The 25,529-nt window shown below is 41.9% G+C and overlaps 1 protein-coding gene across 1 annotated transcript in view; it reads right to left on the bottom strand.

The window, feature by feature from the left end:
- The window catches only part of LOC138969585 (CD109 antigen-like), a 79,693-nt gene extending 54,263 nt beyond the window's left edge, over nt 1-25,430 (bottom strand). Inside the window, exons 1-9 of the mRNA XM_070342439.1 lie at nt 25,278-25,430; nt 8,452-8,813; nt 8,198-8,223; nt 7,775-7,931; nt 3,601-3,671; nt 2,981-3,112; nt 2,141-2,180; nt 1,590-1,674; nt 770-866 (exon numbers count right to left, since the gene is read on the bottom strand). Of these exons, the coding sequence (XP_070198540.1) occupies nt 770-866; nt 1,590-1,674; nt 2,141-2,180; nt 2,981-3,112; nt 3,601-3,671; nt 7,775-7,931; nt 8,198-8,223; nt 8,452-8,813; nt 25,278-25,351 (1,044 nt within the window). The 5' untranslated portion in view covers nt 25,352-25,430. The remainder of the gene's footprint in view (nt 1-769; nt 867-1,589; nt 1,675-2,140; nt 2,181-2,980; nt 3,113-3,600; nt 3,672-7,774; nt 7,932-8,197; nt 8,224-8,451; nt 8,814-25,277) is intronic.
- Nucleotides 25,431-25,529: the final 99 nt, after the last annotated feature.

The raw sequence follows: 25,529 nt of genomic DNA, 5'->3' as shown, positions 1-25,529 counted from the left end.
GGCGTCTGGCATTATGGGGTTAGTGCTGGGACTGGTTGGTCCGGTGTCAGAATAATGTGACTGGGTGAGACATGAAGCCTGTGCTGCGACTTCTGTCTTGTGTGTGGCGCACGTTAAATGTCAAAGCAGCACCGCCCTGATATGGCTCTTCGTGGTCGGCTGGGCGTTAAGCAAACAAACAAACAAAGAGAATTTAAAACGTATGCGTTAATAGTACAGGGAGAGAATTTTAAACGTATGCGTTAATAGTACAGGGAGAGAATTTTAAACGCATGCGTTAATAGAATAGAGAGAGAATTTTAAACGTATGCGTTAATAGTATAGGGAGACAATTTTAAACGTATGGTTATTTTCCTCGTTGATTATAGTTGTGGTTTTCTCTGTATGCGTGCCTTTACGTTCGGGTTGAAAAAAAATGTCAACCCTGCTTAATGACAAACACATTTGTAATAATGTGGCATGACTTAAATGACTTAAATGACTTAAATGACTTAAATGATTTCATACACGATGCTATGTAACAGGATGTTCTCTCAAAAACGATGCTATGTTTGTTCTCTCAAAATACTCTTTAAGGCACTTACATTGCTAAAAAGTATCTTTGAGGAACCAAAACACTTCAGCGATTCTGACAACTACATTGGTTCTTCGTTGGTGAACTCAACTTCAGCTTGTCCGTCGCTGTCCAACTGCGGGCAAAAATCAAAGCCAATGCTACAGTGAATACTCCCTTCTGAGACCCCCCCTCCCTCCCCCCTTGATACTTTACCTCAAATTCCTTGACCACTGACACGGGAGATGTTCTATATATGTTGAGTGTGGCCACTATGGACCCTGAGCCTTGGATTGGTGATCCAAACGTGTACCTAACACAATGATGAAATAAGTTGAGGTGAGATAAGAGGAGATAAGATAAGATAAGATTTCATATAGAGGTTACCAACGTGGAAATTCGGGCTGCTTTCTCAGTCTCTGGGGAAAGCGAGCTGCCATACAGTACGGCTCTACCCCCTTTTTTCAGCATGAGTGTATTCGTTTTTCCAAGTCCTGACACTTGCGCTGTGAACTTGGGTTCTTTATCGTGCGCATGCGTGCACACGGGGGTGTTCGGGCACCGAGGAGAGTCTGCACAAAGTTGACTCTGGGAAATAATCCCTCGCCGACCCATGGTCGACAGCACAAACTGACTAGCGCCGCTACCGACTGAGCTATTTCCCCGGACACATGCTACATTATTAGCACAGTGCCTCCGTACATTACGGCACAGGAGGACAAATCAAACAATAATGCCAGTTGATATTCTGATGTATTTTTCGCCAACGGATGAGATTTTTCTTTCTTTAAAATTGCTATTTGTCAACATTTACTAACTGCATGTAAAGAATGGACGTGAATCTATAAATGCTAAATGAAGATGAATATTATTTTTATGTTTTGGTTGATTTTTGGGAAGTATAATATGATAAACAAAGCCTAAAAGTGATGCGCTGTTGGCTTTTTCGAGGTCATTTTCCTATTTGGCTTCATTTTTACTTTTTATGAAGAGTTTAATGCACAACTCTAAAAGATTTAAAAGATGGTACGCTTACTTTGCAGAAACTTTGGCTGTCGTTTTGTTGCCAGTGACCAGGGCATATCCAGGAAGATCTAGTTTCACTTCGAATTGGGGTAATTCTGTCGACAAAATTGTAATAGAATCGACATTGAGCTCCACTGGCCAGAATACCCGGCTCTACCCGGCTCTCACCGAGATACAACCAAATACGTACCTGTGCACATTTACACAAAAAAGTGCAAGAGGGAAACGATTTACACAAAGAAGAGTAAGAAGGAAAGGTACGGATTTACACCCAAAAAATTTAAAAGAAAACGTGCACATTTACACAAAGAAGTGTAAGAGGGAAACGTGTACAGTTACACTAAGAAGTTTTAGAGGGGGGGGGGGGGGGACATTTCCTGTTTTCAGCCAAATACCTACCCACTTACACACGAAGGTGTAAGACAGAAAACAAAACAAAATCAAATTGTCTCCCGCTCATTAACACCATTTACCCATTTGCACACGAAGATCACGGAGACAAAAGAAGACACAATGCATTGAATACAAATGTACCCAGACCGGGGATTGAACCATACGTACCATATTCTTCGAGGGTAAACGATTTTTCTTCAGACACTCCCTGAAAATCCAAAACAAAAGATAGATATTAACCTAGAAAAATTAAAAAAAGAACGCACACTTTCAAATGTAACATTCTAACTTCAAAGATTAAAAAAACCAGTTGTTCATTTGTGAGCGAATCATTTCCTTTGTCTTGTGACCTTTGTCTTGTGACCTTTGTCTTGTGACCTTTGTCTTGTGACCTTTGTCTTGTGACCTTTGTCTTGTGACCTTTGTCTTGTGACCTTTGTCTTGTGACCTTTGTCTTGTGAATCTTATCGTGACCGTTAAACAGGGTCGGTTACTGAAAATCCTTTCTTTGTTTTCTTTGATGCCTTTATAAATCGGCTAGCATCATGCAGTGAAGCTACTCGTAGACTACCTTACTATTAAATGTTCGTGTTACTGAACGCCTTCGGAACTCGGGTTGATTGGTTGGTCGTTAATTTGTCATTGTCAGGAATCTGTAAATGAAGTACGGACTGGGTGAGACATGAAGCCTGTGCTGCGACTTCTGTCTTGTGTGTGGCGCACGTTATATGTCAAAGCAGCACCGCCCTGATATGGCCCTTCGTGGTCGGCTGGGCGTTAAGCAAACAAACAAACACACAAACAAATTTAATAAAAACGGTCAAAATCTTGTCCGTGATGACTGGATCTCGGGTTGAGGAATGGTCAAGATTGAGGTGTAAAGAACAAGTCAGAGACGAAAGTCAGGTAACTAACAGAGGACCAATGGTACGCCAGTTAAATTTCACGCGGAAAAGATCTACTTTCAAAATGGCGAAGTGTGACTGCTATAAAAGTGTGCATGCTTACATCAACGGTGGCCTTTATTTTCCAGGCTCCCAGAGGAGGGAACAGTGACGTGGTCATCTCTCCCTGAAAGACTCCTGTTTCGTCATCACTCTTCACTCCCAGCCATTGGGCGATCCGGTTGTTGTGTGGATCCTGCACAAAATGACGTCACAATGACTCGACGTCATAACAGCCTACGTCATGATAGCTGTTTTAAAGTTAGATTCAGTGACATGACGTAATCACATGATCCCAGAGTAATTTAAAACTGGAGTAGTGTGTGCTGTTCTTTCGTGTTTGTTTTTAACAAGGACGATTGTTTTACTAAGCATTAAGTTATAATTTTTACTGGATTTTCGTTGATTATTTGACACCTTTTAAAATACTGAATTCTTGTAAGAATGAAAAACATAACTGACAAGCACAACATTTATTCTTTTCCTAAATAAATGCATTTGTTGGCGATGTGTTGCGTCTCATTCTTCTATATCCATCCTGTGTTCTTGTTATTGTCATCGAGAGTTTAGTACTCATACTCACTGCTTTAATTTTACAGAAAATGTCTAATAAAATCCCCAGTAAAATTACTCAAAAGGAGCACTCACTAAACAGCCACCAGACCAAAACATCACATTACGTACTGTGATGACGATGTCCATGGAGTCTTGGCTCACTTGCAAATCAGGTAGCATGGCAAGGGCCCGGAACTGCACTGAAATCAAAAGGAAACATCGTCAACATGGTCCTCAGACATCAGAGGTGATGGTCTGTGTTGTGTATGGCGACAGTTTAGGAAAGTAGATATCCTCGCAGTGACTTCTTACAAATTGGCTCAGTTTTACAGACTAGGAGATTTGAAAACATTTGGTCAAAGTTGACCTTTACTGAGCCTGAACTGGTCGCAATAGCGCATTACATGTTTTTCTACAATTGTAAACCAAAGTTGCCATTCTTTAGGGGCAGGCAACTTTAAGAACCCTAATCAGAGAGAGGTCCCTTCCTTTTCCATTCGCTTCGTGGCTGGGAAAGGCCGACAAATAATCTGCGTTATTTCGACCCGTTTGGGCTTAGTTAGGGACCTACCTTTCGGTCCATAAATTTAAACAAAACTATGTCTAATTTGCATACTTCAGACGTCCTTCTGTAACAATTAAGACTATTTGGTGACGTCCCTTATTCCTTCATTGTAAAGGCCAGTTTGACTGGTTTTGGGTTCAAGTTAGTTCTTTGCCCTGTTTGTCTTGATTAACGCAGAAAATTGTCTCCTGTTCTTTGTCACGAATTAGAACTTCACACCCAAGGCCCTTATTCACTCAATTAATTCGCAAGCCATACAGCAAGAGAGTAAGTCAAGGTCGGTCAGTCAGCAAGGGGTTCCGAGAAGACATCCCTGGTATTGGTATTGGTATTGGGATGGTATCGTCCTGTGAGGTTACCGAGAAGACATCCCTGGTATTGATATTGGTATTGGGATGGTATCGTCCTGTAAGGTTACCGAGAAGACATCCCTGGTATTGATATTGGTATTGGGATGGTATCGTCCTGTGAGGTTACCGAGAAGACATCCCTGGTATTGATATTGGTATTGGTATGGTATCGTCCTGTGAGGTTACCGAGAAGACATCCCTGGTATTGATATTGGTATTGGTATGGTATCGTCCTGTGAGGTTACCGAGAAGACATCCCTGGTATTGGTATTGGTATGGTATCGTCCTGTGAGGTTACCGAGAAGACATCCCTGGTATTGATATTGGTATTGGTATGGTATCGTCCTGTGAGGTTACCGAGAAGACATCCCTGGTATTGATATTGGTATTGGTATGGTATCGTCCTGTGAGGTTACCCTCCTGGAATTTCGGGCTGCTTTCTCTCTGGGGAAAGCAAGCTGCCATACAGTACGGTGCTACCCATTGTTTTCTCACTGGGGATAGCAAGCTGCCACACAGTACGGTGCTACCCATTGTTTTCTCACTGGGGATAGCAAGCTGCCACACAGTACGGCGCTACCCATTGTTTTCTCTCTGGGGATAGCAAGCTGCCACACAGTACGGCGCTACCCATTGTTTTCTCACTGGAGATAGCAAGCTGCCACACAGTACGGCGCTACCCATTGTTTTCTCACTGGGGATAGCAAGCTGCCACACAGTACGGTGCTACCCATTGTTTTCTCACTGGGGATAGCAAGCTGCCACACAGTACGGTGCTACCCATTGTTTTCTCTCTGGGGATAGCAAGCTGCCACACAGTACGGCGCTACCCATTGTTTTCTCTCTGGGGATAGCAAGCTGCCACACAGTACGGTGCTACCCATTGTTTTCTCACTGGGGATAGCAAACTGCCACACAGTACGGTGCTACCCATTGTTTTCTCACTGGGGAAAGCAAGCTGCCACACAGTACGGTGCTACCCATTGTTTTCTCACTGGGGATAGCGAGCTGCCACACAGTACGGTGCTACCCATTGTTTTCTCACTGGGGATAGCAAGCTGCCACACAGTACGGTGCTACCCATTGTTTTCTCACTGGGGATAGCAAGCTGCCACACAGTACGGTGCTACCCATTGTTTTCTCTCTGTGGAAAGCAAGCTGCCACACAGTACGGCGCTACCCATTGTTTTCTCACTGGGGAAAGCAAGCTGCCACACAGTACGGTGCTACCCATTGTTTTCTCACTGGGGAAAGCAAGCTGCCACACAGTACGGTGCTACCCATTGTTTTCTCACTGGGGATAGCAAGCTGCCACACAGTACGGTGCTACCCATTGTTTTCTCACTGGGGATAGCAAGCTGCCACACAGTACGGTGCTACCCATTGTTTTCTCACTGGGGATAGCGAGCTGCCACACAGTACGGTGCTACCCATTGTTTTCTGACTGGGGATAGCAAGCTGCCACACAGTACGGTGCTACCCATTGTTTTCTCACTGGGGAAAGCAAGCTGCCACACAGTACGGTGCCACCCATTGTTTTCTCACTGGGGAAAGCAAGCTGCCACACAGTACGGTGCTACCCATTGTTTTCTGACTGGGGAAAGCAAGCTGCCACACAGTACGGTGCTACCCATTGTTTTCTCTCTGGGGATAGCAAGCTGCCACACAGTACGGTGCTACCCATTGTTTTCTCACTGGGGATAGCAAGCTGCCACACAGTACGGTGCTACCCATTGTTTTCTCACTGGGGATAGCGAGCTGCCACACAGTACGGTGCTACCCATTGTTTTCTCACTGGGGAAAGCAAGCTGCCACACAGTACGGTGCTACCCATTGTTTTCTCACTGGGGATAGCAAGCTGCCACACAGTACGGTGCTACCCATTGTTTTCTCACTGGGGACAGCAAGCTGCCACACAGTACGGTGCTACCCATTGTTTTCTCTCTGGGGATAGCAAGCTGCCACACAGTACGGTGCTACCCATTGTTTTCTCACTGGGGATAGCAAGCTGCCACACAGTACGGTGCTACCCATTGTTTTCTCACTGGGGATAGCGAGCTGCCACACAGTACGGTGCTACCCATTGTTTTCTCACTGGGGATAGCAAGCTGCCACACAGTACGGTGCTACCCATTGTTTTCTCACTGGGGATAGCAAGCTGCCACACAGTACGGTGCTACTCATTGTTTTCTCTCTGGGGATAGCAAGCTGCCACACAGTACGGCGCTACCCATTGTTTTCTCACTGGGGATAGCAAGCTGTCACACAGTACGGTGCTACCCATTGTTTTCTCACTGGGGAAAGCGAGCTGCCACACAGTACGGTGCTACCCATTGTTTTCTCACTGGGGAAAGCAAGCTGCCACACAGTACGGTGCTACCCATTGTTTTCTCTCTCGGGATAGCAAGCTGCCACACAGTACGGCGCTACCCATTGTTTTCTCACTGGGGATAGCAAGCTGCCACACAGTACGGCGCTACCCATTGTTTTCTCACTGGGGATAGCAAGCTGCCACACAGTACAGTGCTACCCATTGTTTTCTCTCTGGGGATAGCAAGCTGCCACACAGTACGGTGCTACCCATTGTTTTCTCACTGGGGATAGCAAGCTGCCACACAGTACGGTGCTACCCATTGTTTTCTCACTGGGGATAGCGAGCTGCCACACAGTACGGTGCTACCCATTGTTTTCTCACTGGGGATAGCAAGCTGCCACACAGTACGGTGCTACCCATTGTTTTCTCACTGGGGATAGCAAGCTGCCACACAGTACGGTGCTACCCATTGTTTTCTGACTGGGGATAGCAAGCTGCCACACAGTACGGTGCTACCCATTGTTTTCTGACTGGGGATAGCAAGCTGCCACACAGTACGGTGCTACCCATTGTTTTCTCACTGGGGATAGCAAGCTGCCACACAGTACGGCGCTACCCATTGTTTTCTCTCTGGGGATAGCAAGCTGCCACACAGTACGGTGCTACCCATTGTTTTCAAACCCTGAGACTTACGCTGTCAATCTTTATCGTGCTCATACATGCACACGGGGGTCGTTCGGACACCGAGGAGAGTCTGCACAAAGTTGACTGTACGGACACCGAGGAGAGTCTGCACAAAGTTGACTGTACGGACACCGAGGAGAGTCTGCACAAAGTTGACTGTACGGACACCGAGGAGAGTCTGCACAAAGTTGACTGTGGGAAATAAATCCCTCGTTGAACGTGAGGGGCGATCCCACGCCGATAACGACAACTCATTCAAAGCCAGTGCCGCTAGCGACTGAATGATCTCCCCGCCCTTACCTGTCTGCCCAGGCTGGTACTTGGCCTTACCTGTCTGCCCAGGCTGGTACTTGGCCTTACCTGTCTGCCCAGGCTGGTACTTGGCCTTACCTGTCTGCCCAGGCTGGTACTTGGCCTTGTCTGTCTGGATGAAGACGGACAGTCGCTTGCTGCTCCGCGTGACCCTCTCGAAGCCGTCAAACTCCAGCCCTCCCCACGCTCTGGCGCGGACCCACAGCCTGTACTCTCTCTTCAAATCTTTGCCGATCTGTGGAGGTCACGTTGGTTACTGTTTAACTGCGGTTGGGTAAATTGCGCAGGACCACACACACACACACACACACACATACACGCACGCGCACACACACACACACACACACACACTCACACACACACACACACACACAAACATGGGTTTATCTATCAATCACCCAGACCCTAATCTTTACTTTCCTTCCTTGTTATCGTTTTAAATTGAAATGAGATGTGCATGTTGTGTGTGTGTAGCTGTGCTTTATTCCGTTGCATACTCACGTTGAACTGCACTGTTTGGACGTTTTCTGAAATCAAGAGAAGGTAAATATGAGCTAGGTGTGTGTGTGTTTTAATATATATATATATTCGTAATAATTAAAGTTGTCCACCTTCAATGTGGCATTTAAGTCAGCTCGACAAATAAATGTATGATGTTGACTTTCCGACTTGACTAATCCAAAATGTTTATTTCTAAGTACAGTTGCAAATATGCTGGCAATCAAATGAGCATGTCTTCAAATTATAAAGCCTACCTGAAGCGTCCAGAGTAAAATTTTGCCCATCCTGAAGTTCATCCCCATCATAGTCCATTAGGTCCAGACGCAGAGTTACCGGCCCTGAGGCGTTGCTAAGCAGCACACTCACCGCTAGGGGCGCCCCAGGTCTGACCTTCTTCGCGAAAGACACCCAGTAGGTCATGTCCTTCAACGGGGCCTCGGTAGTGGGGGCGGGGGAGGGGGTGATGGGTTTGGGGAGTATGATGGGCATGGGGATGCGTACTGGCTGGTCTGGGGCTAGTGGTGGAGGGGCGGGGGAGGGTGGAGGAGGTGCTGTTGCGGTAGTTGGTGCTGGTGGTGCCGGTCCTGGGGTCGCTGGTGCTGGCGGTGCTGGGGGTCTGTGAACATTATTTTGTTATCAATTTTAGTGTCATTTCGGTTTTTGTTTCGTTTTCGTTTCCACAATACTAAATGTTATTTGGCTTTCTTATATCCGAGGTTTTTTGTATCCGTGGTATTCAAACAAACTTCTGATAAATGATAATCAAAAGAACGAACGAACAAACAACTAACCCGATAAGCAAACAAATAAGACAGCAACAACAACAAGCAAACACACAACAGAAGAATTAGCTTGAAGCAATATCATGTACAAAAAGAACAGACAGAGGAAGATAGAGAGAGATGAAGAGAGAGAGAGAGAAAGAGAGAGAGAGAGAGAGAGAGAGAGAGAGAGAGAGAGAGAGAGAGAGAGAGAGGGGGTACTTTTAAGGGAGAGATTATTTATTTCAGAAATACACATAACGTTCACATGAAGAATGTAAGACTGACAAGCTTTGAAATAGGATCAATTATTATTAAACAATATGCCTTGTCGTCTTTCTGTCATTTCTGGACTTAGACAATTGAGTATGTAGCAAAAAACAGCAACAAACAAACAAAGATACAAACGAACAAAAACTTAAACTTAAAAAATCGTGCAGGAGGCTGAGTTTCTCGTGTAAAACAAAGAATGTTGATGTACAGCGTTACCTGACTTGTATCAATACAGGCTAGTTTAGAAGATGTATATAATTATATGGGAGATGAGACGCGACACGATAGGAGAGTTTGAAAAATACTTTTACTACCGGCACACACAAGCCAGCAAGCACATGGATGCACAAATGCACGAACAGACACGAACATGCACGTATTGGGAAGGCAAGTACTTTGCAATATATTTTTCTTTCTTACGTCTCTCTCTCTCTCTCTCTCTCTCTCTCTGTCTCTCTCTGTCTCTCTCTGTCTCTCTCTGTCTCTCTCTCTCTCTCTGTCTCTCTCTGTCTCTCTCTCTCTCTCTCTCTCTCTCTCTCTCTCTCTCTCTCTCAATCTCCCTCTCTCGTAAGAACTAATGAATCGATTGTATCTTATTATATATTTGCTTTTTGTACTGATTGGTGTATGTTCACTATCTTGTTCGCTTTTTGTACTGATTGGTGTATGTTCACTATCCTGTTCGCTTTTTGTACTGATTGGTGTATGTTCACAATCCTGTTCGCTTTTTGTACTGATTGGTGTATGTTCACTATCCTGTTCGCTTTTTGTACTGATTGGTGTATGTTCACTATCCTGTTCGCTTTTTGTACTGATTGATGTATGTTCACTATCCTGTTCGCTTTATTGTACTGATTGGTGTATGTTCACTATCCTGTTCGCTTTATTGTCAAGATGTCTGCCTGTCTTTTAATTAGTATTTTATACATTCATTAGGTCAAGAAAAAAAAGTTCAATGTGTCTGATTCTCCAACTGAACTTTTTTCCCCCTTCCGACCTTACAGCTTTCTTTCTGAACGTTTGGTGAAAAGAGATCAATAAAAAAGACAAAACTCGATTAAGCAGACTTGACATGGAACGAATCTCTTCTCCGACATATAAGGGCAGCAGCTCGCACGACATCCGGTAAAAAAAAACCCACATGTGTCAATAAAAAAGCCGACCTACAAAACCCTGTTTTGGCCTTCTCATTGAAAACAAACATGTTATTATATTTGGACTAAGATACCTTAGTTTACATGTATTTGATCACGCAACGCCTGCGCTGTCTCTCCCGGCTTCTGCATCGGATCAAAACGTTTTTCACGTGCACAACGTACACAATATCTACAGCGTGGCTGCTTCCTATGCAGAGCGGATATTGTTTGCAGAATAAACTGCTATGCAGAGCGGATATTGTTTGCAGAATAAACTGCTATGCAGAGCGGATATTGTTTGCAGAATAAACTGCTATGCAGAGCGGATATTGTTTGCAGAATAAACTGCTATGCAGAGCGGATATTGTTTGCAGAATAAACTGCTATGCAGAGCGGATATTGTTTGCAGAATAAACTGCTATGCAGAACGGATATTGTTTGCAGAATAAACTGCTATGCAGAGCGGATATTGTTTGCAGAATAAACTGCTATGCAGAGCGGATATTGTTTGCAGAATAAACTGCTGTGCAGAGCGGATATTGTTTGCAGAATAAACTGCTATGCAGAGCGGATATTGTTTGCAGAATAAACTGCTATGCAGAGCGGATATTGTTTGCAGAATAAACTGCTATGCAGAGCGGATATTGTTTGCAGAATAAACTGCTATGCAGAGCGGATATTGTTTGCAGAATAAACTGCTGTGCAGAGCGGATATTGTTTGCAGAATAAACTGCTATGCAGAGCGGATATTGTTTGCAGAATAAACTGCTATGCAGAGCGGATATTGTTTGCAGAATAAACTGCTATGCAGAGCGGATATTGTTTGCAGAATAAACTGCTATGCAGAGCGGATATTGTTTGCAGAATAAACTGCTGTGCAGAGCGGATATTGTTTGCAGAATAAACTGCTATGCAGAGCGGATATTGTTTGCAGAATAAACTGCTATGCAGAGCGGATATTGTTTGCAGAATAAACTGCTATGCAGAGCGGATATTGTTTGCAGAATAAACTGCTATGCAGAGCGGATATTGTTTGCAGAATAAACTGCTATGCAGAGCGGATATTGTTTGCAGAATAAACTGCTTTGCAGAGCGCTAAAGGTGTTGAACGAAAAAATATTTCAAAAGTGAAACCTGCACTGTGCAGTCAGCCTGTGGACTTTTGGCTTGTGTCCAATGGGAATGATGCTCTTAGTACAGGCAAAATCCTGGACGGATATGTTGTGACCTACAATTTAATTTCGTGTTTTTTTTAAACTTTTTTTAAATGAAGGTTTTTTTTAACTTTGTATTTCTCTCTGACTGTAAGCGAAGTGGTAATTCTTGACGATGTTGCGTATGTTTGTATGGCTCTGTTTGTATGGCTCTGTTTGTATGGCTCTGTTCAGCGTGATGTGAAACTCGTCAATCTCTTCACTGTCTTCTGGGAGAAATCAGTAAAGGTCTCATGCAACCCATCAAGAGAACACATTTTGTTGATGATGAGTAATAACATTCTCTGACAAGAACGTTTCTACTACTGTTACCGCTGTTACCCTGCAGCGGAGCAGACGATCGTGTAATTGTGCGAGGAAGAAGGTACCTTAAAAAACAAAGTTTTTTAAATCAATGCTCGAAGGTTGTTTTTTTAAATTTGGGTACATGAGAATCGAATAAAATGATTTATTATAACATTCACATAATTTCAATCTGTTGATAACAATTTTTGCTTCCTTCTTTTCAGATCTTCAGATGCAAGCCCAGAAGATGTGAACGGGCCCAGAAGATGTGAACGGGTCCAGCAGATGTGAACGGGTCCAGCAGATGAGTATTTCCAGCATCGAACGAAACAGTCTCCTCCATAGAAACTAACCAACTATTTCTTCACTAGATCCTACACATGGTGGCAGATGTGTAGTTTTCGAGTCGATATCAGACTCTCAATGACAAGATTTTTTCTGTGGTTGTAGTGCTTTTCTGAGACATGTACTTGTAAACGTAACTTTACATTGACTCGCGTGCCGTTTCAAAAAGCTAAAGTGCATTTCACATAAAGGAACACATTTAAAATGGATTTTTGAACCCTTAAACAATTCTTAATATCTGTCGTAGCCGACAGGAAAAGGGAATGTCGGCAATCACGAAATGTAAATAAAGCCTATTTGCGTTATTTCTGCCAACTTGAACTCAGTACCAGTGAACTGGCCACGATACTGGAGGATTAGGTGACCTAACCGGATAGTCATATTACGGGAGGAAATTTGATGCCCACAGTGTATTTCAGCTCGCAAAAACTCCAGGAAGTTCACCCCACTTCTTCACATAAAAGTGTTCTACCACTCGTCATTGAGAAGGTGTGTCACGGTCTGTCGTCATGGCAACAGCAACACGCCTCATCTGCTCCTTGCTTGTCTGCTCTTTGCTCAACAACAGCGAGTATAGCACAATATTGCTATTTCATATGTTACGTGGATTTCCTTTGGTTAATTGGACAAAACTGAGCTCAGTGCACAAGTGATATCGACGACATTTCCGTTTTGATATCGACGACCTCTTTATTGCTTCCCCACTTCAAAAACAAAAACACCTACATTTAAAAACAAACAAATATATATGAAAATGTAATTATCCCAGAATTTAGTTGAGCAAGTGACGAAAGACTTTTTGAAAGGAAAAACATTTTAAAATACTGAAAAGTACAAGAAAAGAGTGAACAAAAAGAAATAATAATCAGAGGGATGGATATGGAACAGCCAAAACTGAGACAAATACTTTTGTAATTTCTTAACAGTAAATACAAAATGTCCAGAGAATTAGCAATATATCTAACATTGACTGACCGTGTGATGATATCTTCTGCTATTGGTCTGTTTCGACAGTGCTCCGGTCTCGATTTTGATATCACTGTCTCAACAGACCATAGCAGAAGATATCATCACACAGTCTGTCAATATTGGGTAATGTCTTCCGTTGTGTGTTGCCAGGGATGATATTCCCTCACCTTTACCATCAGACGGGGGTTGGTGCGCCGGAAAGCCAGACATGCACGTGTTGGTGCTGCGATAAGAACGCGACGGCTGAGTGTTCCGGGCACAGCCTATCAATGACGACGACCCCTCACGCTCCAGAGACGGTTCAGTCGCTTAACTTTGCAAGAAACGGTTTGAATGTCTTTCTTCTCCCTGACCCTTTTGAGAGCGCGTCCAACCTGCTTATATTGGACCTCTCTTATTATGGACCTCTCTTATAATGGACCTCTCTTATATTGGACCTCTCTTATATTGGACCTCTCTTATAATGGACCTCTCTTATAATGGACCTCTCTTATATTGGACCTCTCTTATATTGGACCTCTCTTATAATGGACCTCTCTTATAAATTATAATGGACCTCTCTTATATTGGACCTCTCTTATATTGGACCTCTCTTATAATGGACCTCTCTTATAATGGACCTCTCTTATATTGGACCTCTCTTATAATGGACCTCTCTTATATTGGACCTCTCTTATAATGGACCTCTCTTATATTGGACCTCTCTTATATTGGACCTCTCTTATATTGGACCTCTCTTATAATGGACCTCTCTTATATTGGACCTCTCTTATAATGGACCTCTCTTATATTGGACCTCTCTTATATTGGACCTCTCTTATAATGGACCTCTCTTATAATGGACCTCTCTTATATTGGACCTCTCTTATATTGGACCTCTCTTATAATGGACCTCTCTTATAATGGACCTCTCTTATAATGGACCTCTCTTATATTGGACCTCTCTTATATTGGACCTCTCTTATATTGGACCTCTCTTTCAATGACCTGTGTTACCTCCACAAACTGTCGCTTGCCTGGCTGACGCGCCTCCAGAAGCTCTCCCTCGATAACAATAAGTACCTGCCTCTGAGTCAAGTGACTAAAGCTCTGACCGCCGTTTCTTCGCTAAGACGGCTGAGCGCAAAGGGTTGCGACATACGCCTTCCAAAGCAGAACACATTTCAGGGAATTGTACTTTCTCAGCTACAAAGTTTCTGGCTTTCGTTCATTCCGACTTTAACCTCCACTGGGGTAGTGAACATGACAGAGTTCAACGTGTTCAGTCAACTGAAGGAGCTTGATCTTGGATCCAGCGGGATTTGGAGACTTGAATATGACGGAAGTATTGGACTGGAAACGCTGTTCCTGGATAGCAACCCCATGTACACCTTTATTGATACTTGCAATGGAAATGTATCATTGTATCCTCAGTTACGGTTTTTGACGTTGAAAAACACCTATATACGGAAGATTATTGTCTCAGTCTGTCTGCCGGCCCCAGAGATCTTAGATCTACGCGACACAAAAATTAAGTACATTAGACCTCGTATGTTTACTTTTGACAGATTCCCAGTTTTGATAGAGCTCAAACTTGGCTTCCACACAGAGTCAGAAATGTACCCTTTTCAAAAGATCGCAGACTGCGCTTTTCAGAACCCGAGTTTGAGACGTCTTTCAATAGTGCAAGCAAAACTGCTGTACTGGAACAAGGTCGTGGTTTTCAATGCTGCTTTTGCCGCCTGCCCAAACCTCACAGTTCTGGACCTTACCGACAACGTATTCATGGAATTGAACGACGCCAGATTTCACCTTCTCTTTGGTCACCTTACCTCACTTACCACCTTGCGTCTTGACCAATGTGCGCGGAACACAATCTCAGCAAGCACGTTCACTCCATTTCCCGGCTGTCTGTATTGAGTCTGAGGGTCAACAGGTTCGTCAGCATTCCTGATGGAGCCTTCGATTCACTCCAGCACCTGACCCACTGAGACCTGTCTGGAAACAGGCTGGCCGCGATAACAAGAGGCACGTTAAATGAGAACCCATTTATGTGTACGTGTGACTTGGTGTGGTTCTCAAACTTTATTTCCACGCATCACAGTATCTTCAACTTGGAGCAAACTAGTTACGACTGCACCAACCTTCAAGACACAGAAGTGATTGCCTTTCCCCCTAACCAACAGATGTGTTTGTTGAACCAGCAGGCAAGTGTCCTCATCATCTTCACCTGCAGCAGTGTCATCGTGACCTTGACCTTAACCACTCTCGTCTTCCGCTTCCGGTGGCATATCCGTCTTGTGCTGTACGAGGCCTTCCGAGGCAGGGGAGCCAACGACAGAAGAATGCGCGTGCAGGCCAACAACTTTAACTGGGACGTCTTCGTGTCCTACGCCTCTAAAGACCTGGCCTGGGTTCGTCAGCACCTCATGCCGGAGCTCGAGGACCACCTGTGGTTTAGGCTGTGTGTCCACGAGAGAGACTTCATCCCCGGCAAGAACATCATGGACAACATCGTGGACTGTGTGGAAAGCAGCAAGAAGATCTTGATGGTCTTCTCCAGGGACTTTGTACGCAGCCAGTGGTGTCAGTTTGAGCTGGCCCTGTGTCTGTCCCACGTCATGGACCACGATGACGTCCTCATCATTATCTGTGTGGATGACGTCACCTCGCGTCGGATGACGTCAGCCATGATGGCGGTGCTGAAGACCACGACCTACATCAAGTGGTTGGAGAATGATGACGCGGTCCGGTCCTTCTGGGGTCGTCTTCGTCAGGCTCTGGAAGAGATCACTGACAGAAGGGTTGCCGATGTTGCCGTGTAGTCACAGAGAGGTGAGATTCACGTTGGGGTCAGGCTCTGAACGAGATCACTGACAGAAAAATTGCTACGGAAACTGTGCCAGCAAACAGCGCCGAATAAGTTTTGATCACATGTTTCATTTGCTAAGTAATTTGTTGCAAGAATTTGATATTTTACCATTTGTGTGTCAAATCTATTTGTAGATAAACCCACTTGTTTCCTGCTTAACCCATTTATTCAGAGGACCAAAGCAGAAACGTACATTAAGTGGCATTTCTTTCACATGTCAACAGTAATCACGGGATTATTAAGAAGTATTTCATGATTTATCTTAAAGTAACTGTGTGAACCATTTTGTACGGTTTAACACGTGTGCGTGTGTGTGTGTGTGTGTGTGTGTGTGTGTGTGTGTGTGTTCCCTTTTGTGCAAGTGCATAATTACAACTCGACATTGCTTTTTGATAGTTTCGTTGTCGGTATATTTTCGTGTTAACCTTGAAAAGCGATCGCTTACTGTATTAGTCATCACCATACTATATACGTTAACTTTATTTATAAATATTGTAGCTGAAAATAGTACTGGAAGTAGAGCAGTAGCAATTTTGCTTAAAACGATTTTGTTTTTAAATGACACAATATTGTAAAAGATGATGATGGAAGATATGTTCTGGCCAATATCGTTTTTTGAATAAAGGCCTAACACTTGGACATGTTTACGGCCCCAGTAGTGGTGATCATCCTGACTTCTTCGAGAAATTGTTTGAAAAAAATGTTTCCTTTGATAACGAATTGATTGTTGTGGGCATCGACTGGAATGTTGCGCTTAAAGGCACAGTGCGCCTCCCGTAAACCATCACAGATACTGTCAGACTTTTACACACAGTACAAACACCCTTTCATTTTAACACTCACCGCTTGAGAATATCCTAGGTGCCCTCCGTAAAGAGCGAGCAATTTTCAAAGAATTTATTTTTGCGTGGTTTATCTTACCCCTGAGCCATCGTGAACCCGTGTGATCCAGTTTCCCTTTTTCACAATGAAGTCGTCAGTTAGTAATTTGAATGCGACTCGCTGTGAGCTTATCTGCAATAGCACGTTATTATGTACCTCTGACTATGCACGAAACAAACGGCTGTGGTTCACAAGAACTCTCGCGATGGCTTTTGACTGTTCAGAGGAACTGGCGATAGGCATAAACCGTCGTCTGCTACGAGAATCACGACCTTGCGTGACCCTGCTTCCGGGCGTTTCTTTTTTCAAACTTTCAAAACTTCGAATTGTATTGATCTTGTCTTGATGAAAAAAGAATTCTTTTATGATTTAAGAATGTTTGTGTAACAAGCTGTCAATTTATTATTTAGATTTTAAAAGTTAGGTCTAGCGCCAAAACGCACCACGGTCCGATTGTCTCTGAGACAATCCGCAAAATTAATCCTTTGAAAATTGCTCGCTCTTTACGAAGGGCATCTAGGATGTTCCCGTTTGGTGAGCGTTCAAATGGAAGGGTGTTTGTACTGTGTGTAAAAGCCTGACAGTATCTGTGGTGGTTTACGGGAGGCGCACTGTGCCTTTAACCCCAAGGTGGGTTCTAATCAGCCATCCAGAATATATCGAGATAGAAGCAGAACAGTAATATTTGATTTTATGGAACAGTATCGTCACGCTCATAAGAAAAATACCTATCTCAGTGTTAGGCATTTTTGTAGTGAAACTACAGGGGAAGCTACTGGAAGGGTATTTATCATGTGTTAGAGAGTACAAACTCTCAGACCATCGGTAACGTAAGCAAAACTGCTGATCTCGTTTCTTGAGTTAGGCACATTTTCTTTATGACTTGTATTGAGAATGTGAAAGTATGCAAAACCTCTTTGTGGGTTGTTATGCAGTTTTGCTGATTGAAAATGTTGCTGTCACTCAGCTCTTTAATTATCTCACGTTTATCCAGCTGTCACCGCTCGAGATTGGCAGTTTGCAACTTATTAATGATATAGGCAGATTGTTCAGAAACCAAAGAAAGTTGTTTGCGTTTTTCTCAAAACATAACAAAAATGACATAGGCAATTATCTTATGAGCGTGACGGTATGATGTGATTGATGTTTTTCGATTTATATTAAGATGCACGACAGTATACCTGGGGAAGATTTCATAGTTTACAGAGCAGTAGATTGGATTGTTTTCTTGTTTCAAAGCAATTGTTGCCTATTATTGATGATGTTTTGATTGATGTGGAATATATTTCGGATCATTCACCCGTATGTTTTTCACTCAAACACTGGTTTATTTAAAAGACACAGACCCATCTGGAAGTTAAATAACTCCTTTTTAAGAGATTTTGAGTTTGCGAGATTTATTAAAGAAGCAATTTTGGAGTTGAAAAAACAGTATGCCTTACCTGTGTATAGTAGAGAAAATATTTATTTGATTGATGATATTGATTATGGTTAAATGATTGATGATCAGTTATTGTTTTAATGATGTTGATGGACATGAGGGGTAAATGTATATCATATGCTTCTTATAAAAGGAAACAAGAATTACAGCAAAAACATGATTTGTTTTATGATATAAAATGTTTGGAGGAAAATGTAAATGAATATAATGTGTTGTTGTTGGAACAAAAGCGTCAAGCACTTCTTGATCTTCGCAGGAAGAAAATTGATGGTATGATTATAAAAATATAAGATCTCGTGCAAGATGGATTGCAGATGGTGAAAAAGCCACCACATTTTTCTGCAAATGAGAGAAGAAACACTTTGAACAGAAAGCTATATGTGTTTTATATACACAGAATCGTGACATTATTAACAGCTATGTGTGTTTTATATACACAGAATGGTGACATTATTAACAGCTATGTGTTTTATATACACAGAATGGTAACATTATTAACAGCTATGTGTTTTATATACACAGAATGGTAACATTATTAACAGCTATGTGTGTTTTATATACACAGAATGGTGACATTATTTATGATTGTGATTTAATAATGAATGAAGTACAATCATATTATCAAAACCTATATTCCTTTCAGGAACAACATGTAATACAGGATGATATTGATGTGAATTTACAGCATCCTGTATTGTCAGAGTCAGAACAGAGCGCACTGGAGGATCTTATTACATTTGATGAATTGAAAACCGCGGTAAAACAATTGAATGATGATAAAAGTCCTGGGGACGATGGTTATACAGCAGAGTTTTTAAAAAAAATGTCTTCCACTATTTGGGCCACTTTATGTAAAGATCTCCCCCCGCGGGTTAGGGGGAAGAATTTACCCGATGCTTTGGTGTTTAACGTCGTTTTCAACCATTCAAGGTTATATCGCGACGGGTTTATTGTATAGAATATAGTCAATTTTTGTAAAGATTTTAGTCAAGCAGTATGTAAGAAATGTTAAGTCCTTTGTACTGGAAACTTGTATTCTCCCAGGAAGGTCATATATTGTACTACGTTGCAAGCCCCTGGAGCAAATTTTTGATTAGTGCTTTTGTGAACAAGAAACAATTGACAAGTGCATGGCTCTATCCCCTCTCCCCCCCCCCCCCCCCTTCCCCGTCGCGATATAACTTTCGTGGTTGAAAACGACGTTAAACACCAAATAAAGAAACAAATAAAGAAATGTAAAGATCACTTAATTTGGGATTTTTGAAAGGAGATATGTCATTGACTCAGCGTCAAGGTATTATTACATGTATTCCTAAAGGTGGTAACTATAAAAGATATTTGAAGAATTGTAGACCTATTACATTGTAAAATAAAGTGTAGCATCATCATGAATAGCTGAAAGAATCAAGACTGTTTTGCCGAAACTTATTCATGAGGATCAGACTGCATATTTTCTGAACGGGAGATTTATTGGAGAAAACATTCGACTGTTTTATGACATTTTATTGTATACTGAAAAAATAATATACCTGGTCTGCTTTTCATTGTCGACTTTGCGAAGGCGTTTGATAGTATCACCTGGCCTTTTATTGAAAAATCCCTTAATTTTGGGGATGACATAAGACGATGGATTTGTTCTTTTTATTGTAATATTAAGTCCTGCGTGAATGTGAATGGTCCGAACTCCAAGTGGTTCAGTGTAGAGCGCGGTACTAGGCAGGGTGATCCCCTATCGCCATATTTGTACCTTATGTGTGCAAAGATGTTGTCTATTATGATTCGCCAGGATGGGAATATAGATGGAATCAAGGTTGGAGATAGAGAGATTCTCCTATCGCAGTCTGCGATAACACAACCTTCTTTCTAGATGGTACCAAAGAATCATTCTGTGCCTGCATTAAAACATTTTGCATTATTATCTGGACTTACGATAAATTATGATAAATCTGCTGTTGTGTTGATAGGGTCGTATAACAAAATCAAATGTCAAATGTATGCCAGAATTGAATTTGATTAACTCACCTATTTATGAATTTACCAGATCATGAGAAAGATTTGTTCAAGAATTGAATCAAGTGCCCTATGTTTTTTTATGGAATGAAAAACCGTACAAAATTAACAGAAAAACAGTTGTACAGCCATATCAAAATGGTAGACTGAAGATGGTGGATGTATATTGTTACTTAGCTGTTTTAAAATTGACATTGATGAAAACGATTTTTTTTTTAATCCGGGGAAGATTGTACATATTGTGAAGATAATTTGTCCCCTGGTTTGTTGTGTGGACCAAACAGGTGGAAAATAAGCGAATGTTTTAATGCATAAAGTAAATAACCCTTTTTGGTTTGATATTTTATAAGCATAATAAAAGATTTTTCTGTAAATGTGTGCCTCAGAATTTTGATGAATTTATCTCAGAGCCACTGCGTTTCAATGTCCATGTCTGTCGAGACAAAAGGATTATTTTTCTATTCCAAACTGGATTGAGAATGGAATTGTCTCAATAGGACATCTGCTTATGAAGATTTCAAGATAGCTTATCCACATGTGTCTGTAAATGTGATTGTTTATGAGGGTGTATTACGTGCAGTAAAACGTTATCAACACAAATTGAATAGAGATGTTTAAAATAAGTATGTGTTGTCCCAAATGTTAGCATGTAAACTTGTTTTGTAATCTGACTCAAAGATGTTGTGTAAGAAGTTTGTTTATAACAAAAAATGAATATCAGTCTGGATAGGACAACTGTCTTTTTACAAGTTATAAAAACACCTATTGATACTAGATTGCGGTGGCTACAGTACAGAATTGTTATACAGAATTATCCCAACAAGGCGTCTGTTGTTTTTGAAAAAAAACTGTAAATAGGAAGACAGGTTGGTTAATTTTTTCTGGAACTGTCCTACAGTACATATTTTGGGGAGGGACTTTTTAAAGTGGCTGTAGGAAAGTTTTTCACACTGTGCACAGTTGATTTTATCAAAGGAATTTATTATGTTTAGTTGTAAAGAGGCTGTACATGCAGACAGGGTTTTTGATCTGTTCTTGTTGCTAGCCAAATATTATTTGTATACCGCAAGACTGAAAGACAGGCTACCACACATTGACATTATTTAAGAAAACTGTACAACGATTTAGAATAGAAAAATATTAAGGCTTAATCAGTGGCAATATTCAACACAATTCTATGCTGAATAGAACTATTATATGGAAACATTTTTATTGAGCCTGGGCTTTTTGTTTCTCCTATCATAAGTGTTCAGTTTAAATGCCTTCTCTCTCCACAAGCCATTTTTGGAGTTGAACCTGTATTCAATAACGATAACTCAGACCACCACAATCTCTCTCTCTGTCTCTGTCTCTCTCTTTCTCTCTCTCTCTCTCTCATGTGTACCCCCCCCCCCCCCCCCATTGAAAGGGGCTGTAGGCCCATATTCAATTAAACTGTGTCAGTGTCTCTCTCTCTCTCTCTCTCTCTCTCTCTCTCTCTCTCTCTCTCTCTCTCTCTCTCTCTCTCTCTCTCTCTCTCTTACACCCCTTACCTGTTCACAAACCTTCACCCATATAAATGTATGTTAAATGCAAGTATATTGTATGTAATGCCAATGTATATTTGTAAACATGTGTAAAATCTAAAAAAATCTTTACAAAATTACCTTAATTTTGTATGTTAGTTATGTAGCTTTTTGGGGGTGAAATCAATACAGGTCCCTGTCAAATGCCCCTAACACTTACTTAAGGTCAAATTCATCAGAGACTGAACGTTTCCCATGAACGTGTCTCGTGCATATGACTTTAATCAAAGCCTAGTTCAAGTTATTGTTCTAGCTAATGAATAATGATATTTCCTCACGGGGTTGAACTTCTTCTTTCTTCTTCTTCTGCGTTCGTGGGCTGAAACTCCCATGTACACTCGTGTTTTTTGCACGAGTGGAATGTTACGTGTATGACCGTTTTTTATCCCGCCGTTTAGGCAGTCATACGCCGTTTTCGGAGGAAGCATGCTGGGTATTTTTGTGTTTCTATAACCCACCGAACTCTGACATCGATTACAGGATCTTTTTCGTGCGCACTTGGTCTTGTGCTTGCGTGTACACACGGGGGTGTTTGGACACCGAGGAGAGTCTGCACACAAAGTTGACTCTGAGAAATAAATCTCTCGCCGAACGTGGGGACGAACTCACGCTGACAGCGGCCAACTGGATACAAATCCAGCGCGCTACCGACTGAGCTACATCCCCGCCCGGGGTTGAACAATGGCTGCATTACAAACATTTACCAATTTGATCTTAAGTCCGTCAGTAGGTCTATTTTACTTGCGTCATTAACACCGCCTCCACTTGATTGTAATCAGGCGGAAGTCGGCAAAAAAAAATGCCAGTCTCATCAAATAAACTTTCTAAAACATGTTTTGTTTTTTATCTGAACGTAGTAAAACACAACAACAACAACAACAACAACAACAACAACAACAACAACAACAACAAACAATTCGCGTAAAGCGAAGTCAATGCAATTAGTCAATCTGTGGGTCTTACAGAATGGAAATGCACGCACTGCACGTGATCACCAAGGTAAATCACAGTGGAACCCGCTTATGATAAAGTCGAGGAGAATTTGTTGTTGTTTACTTATATCCGGAGTCGAGACTACGGATATTATAAATATTTAGGCAATTTGTTTTCTCTTATCCGAGGATTTTAGTTTTATGTTTTGGAAAAGCATTGCATTATATGCCCGCACACAAGCGCGTGAATGTGCATAAAATATGAATGTGTATGTTTGTCATTTCATGTCATTGGGTTTGGTATGTGCTTGCGAATTATTATGTGTATTTTCGTGTGTTAGAGAGAGAGAGAGGGAAAAAGAGAGAGAGAACGAACGAACGAACGAACTTTATTACTCAAGGATGGAGATTTTAGGCTCACGCCTTGTCTTACAATCTGTCCCTGCTAAACTAAGACATAAAAATAAAGACAATAAAAGGACAATTGTCAATCGCAATCATACACTATTACTAATTACAACATTACCTAGAGAGAGAAAGAGAGAGAGAGAGGGGGGGAAAAGGAGAGAGAGAGAGAGGGAAAAAGAGAGAGAGAGAGAGAGAGAGAGAGAGAGAGAGAGAGAGAGAGAGAGAGAGAGGGGAAAAGAGAGAGAGAGAGAGGGGAAAAGAGAGAGAGAGAGAGAGAGAGGAAAAGAGAGAGAGAGAGAGAGAGAGGAAAAGAGAGAGAGAGAGAGGGGAAAAGAGAGAGAGAGAGAGTAATAGACGAGGGACGATGTCTGCGGCAAGGCCTTTTCTTACAATCTACCCTTACATTCCAAACAAAATTCTGATAAATGATAAACAAAGAACTAACGAACAAACAAAATTCAAAAACAATAAGCAACAAATAAAATTAAAAAAAACAAGCAATTAAACAACTAAACAATTTGTCTCTGCAAGTACGCTAAAACCTACACACAGTTGATCCAACCAACACATACACAGAACAGAGAGAGAGAGAGAGAGAGAGAGAGAGAGAGAGTGGGGGGGGGGTATTTTTACGTGTGTTTTGGATACCATAGATTAACAATTATAGAATATTTATTTCGGAAATACACACAACGTTTACACGAAGAATGTCAGACTGACAAGCTTTAAGATGTAATCCAGATTGCATGCAATATGCCTTGTCGTCTTTTAGTCATTTCTAGACATTGACAATTGAGTATGTAGCAAAAACAGCAACAAACAAACAAAGATACAAACGAACAAAAACTTAAACTTAAAAAATCGTGCAGGAGGCTGAGTTCCTCGTGTAAAACAAAGAATGTTGATGTATAGCTTTACCTGACTTGTATCAATACGGGCTATTTCAGCAGATGTATATATACTGATATGAGAGATCAGACGCGACACGATAGGAGAGTGTGAAAACTAAATTTAAGCAAACACAAGCAAACGAGCGTACGTGCCCAAATACACACACGCCGCTCAAATGCACGCACGCGCACACACACGTACACACAAACCCGAACACGTTCTCATTGAGAAGGCACGTATTTGGAATAATTTATATTTCCGTGTATGAATCCCCCCTCCCCTGAGCAGAGACATCTGAAATGTTCTTGCTGCTAAACGTCTAAACGATCATTAAATGTTGTCATTCAAGCTAATGTGTTTTGTGTTCGTCGCTGGAATTGTCTGCTTCGTCAACATGATCAACTGCATGGACGTATACCATCATACTTAAAGAGTGAAAGTATAAAGCTGATTTTAATATTAAAAGATTTTTTTTTAAACAATTAATCTGAAATACTAATATAAGGAACTACTTTTCAAGCATTCTTATACATTTGCATAACTTAGATCACCCGCATAATCGTAAGTATGTGCGGATGTCTTACTTGTGAATTGTGTGCATGTTTCTGCGTTTTGGGTGTGTGTGTGATTGCATGTTTCTGTGTTTTGGGTGTGTGCGTGATTGCATGTTTCTGTGTTTTGGGTGTGTGTGTGATTGCATGTTGCTGTGTTTTGGGTGTGTGTGTGATTGCATGTTGCTGTGTTTTGGGTGTGTGATTGCATGTTGCTGTGTTTTGGGTGTGTGTGTGATTGCATGTTGCTGTGTTTTGGGTGTGTGTGTGATTGCATGTTGCTGTGTTTTGGGTGTGTGTGTGATTGCATGTTGCTGTGTTTTGGGTGTGTGTGTGATTGCATGTTGCTGTGTTTTGGGTGTGTGTGTGATTGCATGTTGCTGTGTTTTGGGTGTGTGTGTGATTGCATGTTGCTGTGTTTTGGGTGTGTGTGTGATTGCATGTTGCTGTGTTTTGGGTGTGTGTGTGATTGCATGTTGCTGTGTTTTGGGTGTGTGTGTGATTGCATGTTGCTGTGACTCAGTTCATAAAAACAGTGTGCATCATCAACACTGCCCACAACTTACGACAGAGCGATGGATCCCCCAGCTAGTAAGTAGAGGACGCCACACCACACCACATGTGTCCGGAGCATGGTCATTATGGAGGTTGGGCCTTTGCCCTTTTCTCTTCTATACTTTACACCTGACTTCAGATATAAACAGCCTTGGGGCTTGGTTCTGAAAGTGTGTAAGAAAACAAACGTCAGGCTAAAAAATGAGAATGAGAGAACATATAGAAGAAATGCGACGCTTTATTCTTAAAGAAATTAGAAACTG

The sequence above is a fragment of the Littorina saxatilis genome, linkage group LG6 (genome assembly GCF_037325665.1).
Source record: "Littorina saxatilis isolate snail1 linkage group LG6, US_GU_Lsax_2.0, whole genome shotgun sequence".
NCBI lineage: Eukaryota > Metazoa > Mollusca > Gastropoda > Littorinimorpha > Littorinidae > Littorina > Littorina saxatilis.
Note: the sequence above shows the minus strand (reverse complement) of the source record. Positions and strands in the feature narration are given on the sequence as shown.